Source organism: Platalea leucorodia (assembly GCF_965183815.1).
Source record: "Platalea leucorodia genome assembly, chromosome: W".
Classification (NCBI taxonomy): Eukaryota; Metazoa; Chordata; class Aves; order Pelecaniformes; family Threskiornithidae; genus Platalea; species Platalea leucorodia.
The window spans coordinates 3,950,737-3,962,772 of NC_138859.1; the positions used below are offsets into that span (position 1 = coordinate 3,950,737).

The window sequence follows — 12,036 nt, forward strand, 5'->3', positions numbered from 1 at the left end:
TCAAGCCTTCTTCTTCACTTCGCTCTCTTCCTTTCCTGCTGCTTCTTTCTCTTCCTTCTCCTCCTTCTCCTCCTCACCAGTCTCCTCAGCAGCTTCTTGAGACTCCTCCCCTTCTTCAGCTGCTGTTTCTTCCCCTTCTCCTTCCTCTTCCTCACCCTCTTTGGCTTCTTCAGATTCTTCCTTAGCACCTTTAAAAGACAAAAAGAAATATTTCACATCTACATACTGCTCCTAATCCCATTTTAGCAGGAGCCAGCATACCTGCACCCTTCAACCCCACACATTTGGATGGCAGCCAGCTAAGCGTGATGGGGCTGGCAACGGATTTTGCATGAAAGCAGGGACATTTACCTAGGACTTGCAAGGAAGAACAACAGAACTACACAACCAACTTTTCCTAGATTTCAGAGGGAGTGAAACACTTTACAGGTCTTTTCAAAATCATGGCTTTGAAAAATATTGACTGTGGCCTCATTGCTTTAAGCCTTATCCAAAGACTTGAGTTCAAAAAGGAATCTTGCCGTTGCTCTCCGATTGGCTCTTTAGCTATCATTTCATTATAATTAATCTTTACACTAATAAACTCCTGGAATAGTTCAGTGGTAACCAATGCATTTCAGATATGTTTAGGTTAAATCCTTCAGAGCTATGCAACTGAAGTTGGGGAAAACAACTCTGGATAACATTTCTTTTACATTTTCTTTAGTATGCGAGTTTGGTAAATAAATTACAGGGCAGCGCAGAAGTGGCGTATACTTCGGTTGAACAAGGAAACTACCTAGACCTCAGGCAACAGATATTGCTATCCACCGAACCCAACAGTTACATCCATGGACATCAGCTGATATTCCTATTATCACAGGCTACTCTGGGAATTAGTATTTAACTCAGGATGTCCTTGTTCCTTCTTTTTGAGGATGTCTGTAGTAGCTAAGTACTGTTTGCTGCCGTATGAATATAACATCACACGCTGTTAAAAGTACTATCATTCTTGTTTTTGGAAACGTGAATGGAAAAAACACCCAGTGATTTCCAAGGGAGTATAATCAGTCCTACAATCTGCCTGATATTGAACATTTGCTTTATCTTCCATTCAATATTCAGGCATTCCTGCTTAAATGCTGTGTGCTTAATACCATGATCCTCTGCTTATGTGAGCAGACAATGAGAGGGATCTAATCATTAGACTTGGCCAACAGGATTTCTGGGTTTTACCCCATATGAGCAGGGTGAAGCATGAAAGAGAGCAATTTGAAAGTAACTGTAAGTACCTTCCTCCTCTTCTTCAGCCTCTTCACCTCCCGCTTCTTCCTCACCTTCCTCTTTCTCTTCCTCCTCACCTTCTTCTGCAGGGGCTGCCTTGGCTTCTCCCGCTTTAGCAGCCTCAATTGTTTCCTCTATTTCAATCTGCTCTTCCTGGACATGACTGGAGTAGTACGTGGGGAAGGAACGGGTTGTCATCAAGTAGGAGCTAGACTGGAGACCGCTGTAGGCAGACCTGCCAAAAGTCGGGGCAGTCTGGGTGTAGCCACTGGTGATGCTTCCCACACTAGTGAAGCTGAGTCGGGTCTCTTCACCTTCCAGCAGTTTCCTCAAAGAAAAAAAAGCAAACAGAAATTACTTAGTTATGCTGCAGCAGTATTCAGCAGATTCAGCTACGGACCAAGATACTATTATGCTTTGAGCAGCACAAGCCCTAGAGATGGCGTACTGAGGAGCGCAAGAACTAGCCCATAATGAATAACTATGTGGCAATGCTGCCCTATCTTCTTGGAATAATTTGAAAGTTTCAGAAGTGTGCATTACTGGTGAATTAATACTTTTGCTTGTTAGAAGAAATAATGGGGAAAAAACCTCTAGGATTAGGTTCCTATAGCAGGTAAAGTTAGAGGTGCATTTTGGTAGCCTGTAGGGTTGCAGAGAACAATGTAGATGTAACAATTTGATGTTGTGTTTAGATATTAGACCAGGTTTATAGCCACTTTCTCAATATTCCCCCTTGTGGCATTCATAGAAACTCTGTTCCGGCATTTGCCATTTCTAACAGTATCTGGGACAACACATTAAGCAGCTATTTAGCAGCAATTCTGCTGTAAAATATTTGCTTTGCAGGCGATTGCTTCTGCGAGTTAGAAACAAAGCCCATTCTTAAAAGCATGTAAGGGATTCCCAATTTTGAGAACAAAGCCACCTGTATTAAGAAGTTCCACTGATAAAAAAATCTCTTCACTGTAAGTACCGAACAGGTATTTTTATCTGTAAAGATGGAGAACCGAGATCATATACTGCCGAGCTAAGAGTTCTGTATGCATATACATACATACTATTCTACTCACTGAAGTTAGCTACACTAGATTTTGCTTTAAGCAAATATTTTGCTTCAAAAGCACTGCTGCTTCCAATAGCAAGACAATGGAGAAGACCGATGGATTAAACTCTGACAACTATCTATGGAAATTTCTGCTGGAGGAATGATAAATAAAATGGTTTCTCTTGAAGAGAGAACGGGAACCTGATCCGAGTTCTGGCTTACTAAACCGTTCACCCCATCATACCTATATGCTGCAATTTCGATGTCCAGGGCCATTTTCACATTAAGCAGATCTTGATATTCCTTCAAGTACCGAGCCATTTCACTCTTCGTGGTTCTCAGCTCGTTCTCCAATTTGTTGATTGTATCCTGTTGGAAGTAATGATATTGACAGCGTAAAATTCTTAATTATCCCATGTCTGGCAGTAATACCTTGCAAGGAGTTTCTCCGATCCTATTAACTTAATGTTGCTTTAGCAGAGAAAACGATCAGCTCCAACTCCACCCTCAGCCAAAAGGCACCATTTACCAAATCCCACCTTCCCTGGCAGGGTTTTCCCACCCCTGTATCTACACCCTATTATTCCATCCCTAGGTAATGTTAAGAGCCTAATTTTCTTCTATCCAAGGACTAAAGCACGCCATGAAATTTGTGTATCGCTTCCTTTTGGTTTTTAGCCCCTATGTGCTTTTTCTAGTTTTTGCTTAAGGGTATCTTTTTTGTAGTGATATAGTTAAGGCTTTATCGGTATATAGATAAATGATGTACCGTGCATTACAGCTCGGTGGCATTCTGCATTGTAACTTTATGCTACCTTACAGTTTAGCTATGCAACCTGGCTACAGCCTGAGCTGGAAGCGATGCCCCCCTTGCCAGGACGCCCCCCCCCCCCCACCTCCCCCCGCAAACCCCGACCCCCCCACCCCCCCCCCCCCCCCGCACCTGCAGGGCGGAGATGTCGGCGCTCTGCTTCTCTTCCAGCTCCTGCAGCTGCTTCTCCAGCGCCTCGTTCATGCCGCGGGTGGCCTCGATCTCCAGCGTCTTGGCCTTGAGCAGGCGGCGGCTCTCGGAGACCTCGTCCTTGGCGGCGCGGACGGCGTCGGTGTTCTTGGCGGCGCTCTCGCTGAGGACGGTGAAGCGGCTGCGGAACCACTCCTCGGCGTTCTGCATGTTGCGAGCCGCCAGCTTCTCGTACTGAGCGCGGATGTCGCGCAGGGCGGCGGAGAGGTCGGGCTTAGCCGACACGTCCATCTCCACGGAGAGGTGGGCGTACTGGATCTGCGCCTGCAGCTCCGCCAGCTCCTCCTCATGCACCTTCTTGAGGAAGGCCAGCTCGTCCAGCAGGCTGTCCACCCGCTTCTCCAGCTCCGCCCGCGCCAGCGCCGCCTCGTCCGCGCCCTTCCGCACCTCCAGCAGCCGCGCCTCCGCGTCCTCCCGGCTCAGCACCTCCTCCTCGTAGCGCGCCTGCAGCCCGCGCAGCGTCTCCTCCAGGCTCTCCCGCTCGCCCTGCAGCGCCTGCTTCTCGCTCGTCGCCTCCTCGGCGGCCAGGCGCAGCTCCCGGATCTCCTGCTCGTAGAGGGCGCGGAAGCGGGAGGGCTCGGCGTGCTTCTGCCGCAGCACCAGCAGCTCGGCCTCCAGCACCTTGTTCTGCTGCTCCAGCTCGTGCACCCGCTCGATGAAGCAGGCGAAGCGGTCGTTGAGGTCCTGCAGCTGCGCCCGCTCCTGGCTGCGGATGGACTTGAGGTCGTTGCTGATGGCCGCCACCTGGCTCAGGTCGAGGCTGTCCACCGAGTGCAGGAGGGAGCCCGAGGCGCTGGAGGTGGCATAGCTGCGCCGCACCGACACCGAGGAGACGGGCGCCGACAGGCTGGAGTACGCCGAGCGCGCCGAGCTGTAGCCGCCGCTGCTGCGCATCGCCGAGACATGGAGCCGCGGGCTCTCGGCGTACCGCCGCTTGTAGGAGGGGAAGAACGGGTCGTAGCCGTACGAGCTCATGACTGCGGGGGGCCAGCGACTGCTCTGCGGAACGGCGGTGCCCGACCGCCCCTATTTATCGGCGGGGAGGGCGGGCAGGAGCAGCCGCCGGGCGGGGCCGGGCCGGGCCGGGGCGGGGCGGAGGAGCGCCGCCGCGCTGAGGTACGGCCCGGGCCGCGCCTCGCGTAGCTCCGTGCCTCGTCGCGCCTGGGCTCGCCCGGCCTCCGCTTGCCTCGCCACCGGCTCGGGGGCTGCGGCTGGGGTGGTCCGTGCTCCCCGTTAGCCTGCTCTGGTGTGGCCCCGTCGGGTCCGTTTCGGACCCGCCTCGCCGCGGGCCCCCTTGGGCCCACCTGGGGCCCCCCTTGCCTCAGGCCTCCCTCAGGCCCCCCAGCCTGTCCGGGCTGTGTGTAACACCCCTCTTCCCCCGTCCTCCGCTTCCCCACAAGCCGCCCTGGCAGAAACCCCGGGGAGGTTGTTGCAAACCCCATATTGTGGCTGGGGTCTTGGGGAGGCCCAGTGCCTCAGTGCAGCCCTCACTGCACCTCAAAACCTTCAGACCGCATGCATAAATAGCAGGTTTTTTCCCTCCAATTTGCGGTTTTTGCAAGGCGTGTGTGCTCTTCTAGCTCCTGTCCTCGCCATGTCCTTCGTTACAAGTGGTTCCTAATAACCAGGTAGTTACGTGAATGAAGAAACAAATACGGGGCGTGGTTTGCAGTCTTAGCAGAATACATTAATATCTGGTTATCTAGCTTTGCTTTCTCCCTTGAGATTCTCTAGAGGCAAGTCTGTCTGAGACTGGGACCGTAGGGACTGAATATTTATTCTGTAATCTGGCTAATACAGAGACTAAAGTTGGGCAGCTGCATTGCAGCTACCTCTGACCCACATTATTAGCCGCTGGCTGATTAAAACAAAACAGTATTTATGTAGTAGAGATTTATCAGAAGTAAGCTAGGAATATATTGAGCGCAGACAGACTTCACTGGATGCTCAAAAAGGCAATGATAATTTGTCTCTCTGAGTCAGAAGGGCAAATACATTACAAAACAAACTCTTCAAAGTTTTCTTGAGGAAGAAATAAATGTAGGCATGGGTTGGGGGACATTTATTAAGAGAGAGAGACCACAAAAATGCTTAGTTGCTCCCTAAAGAAAGGGGAAAGACTTAGTAATATATGTAAGTTAATCTGTATGCGTATCACTAATTGCAATGGCACTTAAGTATTTCTGGCACAAAGATAGGTTTGCTTAATACCAGTCATCTACTAAAGGTAGAGCAGGGTTGATTTAATCATGTTTCCTACTATCTTCTAGTGATCTCAAACAAAACATTACTTGTTGTGTGGTATCATTTCCATAGGTTTCAGGGTACTTGAATATAAGGGATATTAAGCTGTGAAGGGCAGTGGCCTGTCAGAGGTACAAAGCTGCAGTCTCTTTTCATCTGAGCTCATGCTAGATGGAATGAACTGTACCAAGAGCTAGTAAAGGCTTATGCATCACTTCATCGCAGTAGAGCTGATGAGAGATTTTATTTTGCAAATCTAAAGTGTCCCCGTGAAGATCAATGGAATTGCTCTTGATTTACAAGCACTGCAAGTGAGGCTTCTACTCAGAATTTTATTCAAAATCTGTGATTTAAATTTCAGTAGCAGTCGCATTCATGCATGGTAGAACAGCTATGCATTATTCAGACATTGAATATGCAAAGTACAGCAGCACAGGTATAGTTTTATGTGCTAATACATTTTAGCTTTAACAGAGATTGGTTTTGACTTCTGCCCAAAAGAGGTAGCTTGCAGAGCACCCAGAGAAGAAATGAGCAATAGAGACATTATAGCAGATGGAACGATTCACAGCGGGCTTGGTCAGAGATTCATCGAGCTTCTAAATGCAAATTGTTCCGGGATACTCAACTAATGCAAACTGGCATACCTTGTTTCATGCCAATGGATTATGCTAATCTCCCCTACATTCAATTTGAGCATAAGATTTAATTATTAATGGTATCATTTATTGTGCTATGTATTAATAAATGAATATACCTTAGCTTCTAAAAATAACTCCACTTCGTGTCCCAGGAAAATAAGCTTTGTAATTGTAGGCTGTTAATATTCTTTCTCGTATTTTTTTAGAGAGGAAAAACGAGTAGAAAATCCCTTCCTCTCTGCCAGCAGTGTGTGCCAGGAAGATGGGAAAGTGTGTCTGCAGACAGCCCTGCAGTGTTGAGTTTCAGTGTGACTCAGAGGTAAGGATGGAGCTTTGTTACTATAAGGAAAAGAAAGCTACTGCTGAAGGCATCCGACTTCGGAAGCTTGTATGTCCAGGTACAGGGTAGTGCTGACTGATTTCCCCATTCTCTTTGTCTCCCTTTTGTTGCTTTTTGCCATAATGCAGAGTATAATCTAGCCCCTTGGTATGTTATTGTTAGAAAAATCATGACGTAGTAGTGAACAGAGGCACAGAATGAAGACTGGCTTCCAACTGGAATGAAATGGTCCGTGCCATTTGTCTCATCTTTGTTTAAGACCACGTTGAAAAAAGCAGACAGGCAGTCACTAGAGATGAGCTGAGTCACCCGGCAGCTTAGCATTATGTCCCTTTCCATCTGCTGAAGCTAAAGCTGCTGTCTTACCGTTTTAGTTAAACCTGAGTCTCATGATTTCATCTAACAAACTTTCAGTAGAAGAATCCCAAGGCCAGGTTCACCCCTTGAAAACCTCCCCTAGGTTGGTTGGCTGACCTAAATAACGCAGATCATCATGATGAATGATACAGAAATCACAGTAATGACATGTTAAAATGGCAGCTATGCAGTCACATACTACTGCTGCGTAAGCAAAAGCAAGCAACTCCATAACAATACATTCCTGTTCGTACATTTTCCTCTGTTACGTACTATGTGATTAACATGGACTCAGTCTAGGAATGGCGATTCCTCAAGGAAGAGTTTAGGTCTAAGCCCTGTGCTAGGGCCTCACTGAGCACCAAGAAGTTACCTGAATGCAACCAGGGTCAGTGAAAATTCCTCTGTGCTGCAAAACACCTGGGCATTGAAGCCTAGTGGGGTTTGCCTTGTTTTTTTTTTTCCCTTCTTCCCCCATCACAGGGTGGTTTCCCCAGCAGAAAGTGTAACAGGTATGTTTGAGGTTGAGGTGGATGGCAGAATGAAGTCTTCATTGTCTGCTCCTCGTCTTATTTCAGAAGCATAAAAAGAGCTGTACCTGCTTAGTTTGAACTTGCACAGAAATTGAGCAGTCCTAAGTCAGAAAAGCAAAAGTCTTGTTTGTACTTGTTTGGGGATTTTTTATTGTTTCTACTCTAGGAAGGCACAGCTCTGAAAGAGTGGGGAATCAGGCACTCCCAATATTGAAAATGTTACATAGCTCTGATGTGTTGTGCAACACCATGTTTTTTATGCAATATATAAAATGAGATGATAAGAGCTGATCTATGCGTGGTACCTATACTCACAAAACGGGCAGCTGAGAGATACTGTACATAGTAAAGTATGAGTAAGCAATTTCCTTTCCCAGTGTTCTGTAATTGTTAATAAATTTACTGCAAATTCAAAAAATCCACGTATTGACATTCAGTGGCACCATGTTTTATGGATTGATTGATTTTTATTGGTAAGATTGATCAGAGCAGTTCTGAAGGAGAAAGGGGAGAGCTGGAACAGGGCCATTGTAGCAGTCAACGCTTTGTGCCAGTATTTAGTGCTATGGGAGTGCAGCAGAGCATGGCTACGGCCGAGCTGTCCCTACAGGTCTGTTTATTGATCTTACCACAGAGAGGTGTGTTGCAAAAACTGAAAAAGAGAATTCTGATTGAAGCCCCTGGGAACTACATCTGAGAAAAGTCTGGTTCATGATTTTGAAGTTGCCCTACAATGCTTTCGGTGTTTATAGCTACTTCTTTCTTTAAAACTTCTAGGAGGGGGGGGAAACCCCGAAGAACTTTCTTTGGGGTTTATTTGCATGTGTGCTAGAATTTCTACATCTGTCTGGGCTGGTTTTAAGTTTTGACCCTATGCTGAACACACCTGAAAATTGCTGTTGTTTGTGACTAATACTCTACCTATTAGGGGAATATTTTGAAAGTCATAAGCACGAGTAATGGGTCCTGTTTTCTTTCTTTTGTCCTGAAGTTAGGAAGCCAGATCCTATGTATACGTCTAAAATTAAATCACAATCTTTGAATGAGTTGAATTGAAATGCGCAAATGAAAATACTGTGTTCTACTTGGATTCTCTTAATCCTGCTGCATTTTTCTTTTATGAATGGGAATGAATCTTACATTTTAGGAAGTCTGCTTCCTATATTCCAACCAGCCCTTTTAATATGGGACAACACTAACATGAATTGTCAAAGCCCATGTGGAATTTTGTCTGCAAGGACTAAAATACAGTATCTGGAAGACACAGAAGAAATGCTAATAAGTATTTAATTTATTTCTTTTGAACCGCTATTTGCTTTGTTTGTGCCATATATAGTAAGTGCCTGAGCAGCTTTCATTATTTCATTATTGCTTACACCAATTCTGTTTTGCTGCGCACAGTAACATTAATTTGCTCACTTTGAGTTTGTTCTGTCTCGTGATTACAAGAGCTAGAGGAAACAGCCAGCCACTTCTTTCATCTGAGCTCTGTCAATGAATGCTTAATTAGAAGATTCATTAGCTTTGTTTACTCTTTGGATCAGGACTCCAAACTAGGCCACAAAATCTGATGGCAGATTCCTCCTTGCAGTTTCAAGGGTTAGTTCTTAACTCCCAGAATCAATTAAATAGACGTTCTGCTTTTGTTTGATTCCAGCAATTAAACATAACAAAAAGGTTCTTGGACAAATAAGATAAAAATCCCCTACCTCACCAGCTGCAGAGCAAGGTACATGGTTTGAAAAAACCCACTCAGCCCCTTTGGAAAGAGATCCTTTACTCATTTGCAAAGTCTCATTGCTTTGAATGGGTCTTCTGCCGACGTGAGAAGTAAGGGGTTAGACTCAAGAGACCGAGAGCCACATCAGAAGCTTGTTCTAAGTTGGCACTGGGCTGTAGGCTTCACTGAAGTCCTGCCACTTAAGGCTACCTGACAATCTGAGCTTCATCTTTTCCTTTTGTCTCCTTGTGAGTGATCTTACCTGTCTTAAAGCTGTCACCTGAAAAATGGTATTTTATGATGCCATAAAGTACAAAAGAATAATTTTGGTAGTTGTCAGCTCAATCAACTTCTGATGAATTGCAACAGAGATTCCCCCCCCCCCCCCCCGATTTGGTGAGTTACAGAACACAATTCTTTTTCTGTATTCGTTAGTATTAACTCATCAATCTTAATGGTTGTAACATCCAGTTTACACTGGATTGTGCAAGATTGGAATCAGTCCGTCGGATCTTATGGTACATCATAGAGCAACCGATAGGCATGTTGTATAGGTATGCCATGGCAGTAACATGCCGGGGTTGGAAGAAAGCAATAGAATCAATGTCTTGTCTTTTTACCTTGCTGGCATTTGTAACCTTTAGCATGTTATTTTCCCTTCCCATGGCTTATCTAAGTCACTCCTTATATTTTTTTTATTTTTGTTTTGGAAACCTTTTTTACCGCATTAAAATGTTCTTCACAGTGTGGTTGTAATAGTTTTCAGTCTTCAGTGTTTCTGAATTACTGTTCTTATCCGATTCCTTCTCAAAGTAATATTAAAGTGAATGCAGTTGTTTCAGCTGACTGAAAGCAGAGTGCTCTGCCTACGTATCTAATACATACCACGCATAATGATTCAAAAGGAGTTTTCACATGTCTCTAAATGCCCAATTCCCACAGAATCCCAAAGGAATTTGGACACGAAACTCCTTCAAACTCCCTTGAAAAGTTACAGCTTGTTAGAGTTGTTTTTGCAGAAAAAGTTGCATGCTTTGTGTCATGCGTCTTTATCTGTAGGGGCAGGTGAAAAGGTATGCCTACAAACCTTCATTTCCCTGTGCCATTATGCAGTGGTGTTTTCCACTTATGGTCTGTACTTATGCATGTTAAGCAATGGACTGAGTTAACTAAGACCTGAGATGTTCTCATCAGTACAGTGAACTGCTGGAACATTAAGGAACAAAGACAAAGTGAACTCTAAGCGTTGGTATGGCCCAAAGAGTTGCTCTGGGAAACCAGCTCCATGACTACTGCAACGTTCTAAATGCTCAGTGAAAATAACTATGTATATGTAGTTTTGTTTGAGGGACCTGTGCTGTAAGAACATGTGCTTGAGCAACTGCAGATGATAACAATAGGAGAAATTTAATATCCCTCATATTTTTGAAGGTGAATACTCATAGCAGCAGCAATATCCAGAGGCAAGCAGTGTGAGTATTTCCTTGTTTTCCCATTTCTGCTGACCACATATTGGCTGCGCCAGCTGAAGTTAGTTCTGTTGGTGTAGAAGAGAGGAGACTGTATTTACAGTGCAGTTGAGAGCATATGAAAGGCTCATAATGCAGTCAGATTCTACTTCCTTCCAAAAACTTTCCAGTATGAATAGCAATAAAGATAAAAAGTGGGTCAAAAAGAGTGTTTATTTGTGGACTGCATGCACAATTAAAAGGCGGAGAGATCTTATATCTGTGCTCTGCAGGGAACTTAAGCCTAGTCTGAATTCCTGCTTACCAGGATATGTTCTTCCTTTGATCGCAGAATCTGGATGAACAGTCGAGGAATACTTTCTCTATAACTCAATTATTATTTAAACCTTTGAGAGATTTTTGTCCTTGCTGCATATGCAGCAATAAAATGAATGTGGGGTGTACACAAAGCCACCTCTGCCTTTTAGTATGTGTATAATCTTCCCCCACGCACATGTGCAAGCATTTCTTAGCCAGATATAAGCATCCCATTATTTAATAGTCTGGCAGGTACTGCTGACCATAAAACACAGAAGAAAAGTGAGCAATAAAACTGTCTGACTGTTGTACTGCAGTGTGTTGACTGGTTAAGTTTCACAGCAGTGAGCTGAGGTTGCTCAGCTCTGCAGTATATGAATAAAAATTACTAAACTCCTGCAGCCAGTGCATCTGATTTCCTACATCAGATCTTCTTGCATGCATCAGATTCTTGGTATTATATGTGGTTATTAAGGATGATAGTCAAGGATGTATGCATATGTGGGATAGAATATGAAATGCAGCCTATCACTCTGGTTTTACGCTAATATAACTTAATTGAAACATTTGCAGAGGTCTGCAGGGGTTTAATCTCTGGCACTACTCCTCCTAGAGAGAAAATAGCTTTGCACCACTCTAACGCATAGATTAAATTATAAATTATGCTGCCTGATTGAGAGGCTCTCAGGGCATATGTTAGCTGTGAGAATTCAAGCGTTTTCTTGATACTACTAATAAGGGTAGATGAGAAGTTGCTGTTTTTTCTTTTTATTTGTGCAATTTTTTGAGGGAAATAGGAATATTTCCATTAAAACTGCTGTTGGTTTTTTTCTTTTTTTCTTTTGTTTTTTTTTGAGTGTGGAGGAGTGAAAAGGGAATTGCTCAAAACTGGAACCCCGACACTTTGAGTCATGGGCAGATCTTACGGTCTTTCATTGCTGAGTAATAAGAAGATTTAGTTTTTCAGGATTTGGAGTTTTGACAAGTTCCCAGGCTTTTGTCTTAACGTTACTACATCTGAACAGCTATAAAGTTATGTGACAGCCATTGCCTTCTATGATTACAAAGCCTAAAATATAGTTAGTCCCACAGTGTGGGAGGAT

General features: G+C 44.7%; 1 protein-coding gene across 1 annotated transcript; it reads right to left on the bottom strand.

The window, feature by feature from the left end:
- On the bottom strand, window positions 1–4,307 carry LOC309601597 (neurofilament light polypeptide; the record flags this gene model as incomplete). The annotated part of the gene is made up of 4 exons (XM_082334701.1): window positions 1–188; window positions 1,272–1,591; window positions 2,556–2,680; window positions 3,255–4,307. The coding sequence occupies 4 exons, from the start codon at window positions 4,305–4,307 to the stop codon at window positions 1–3; spliced, it is 1,686 nt and encodes a 561-aa protein (XP_082190827.1).
- Between the last annotated feature and the right edge of the window lie 7,729 nt (window positions 4,308–12,036).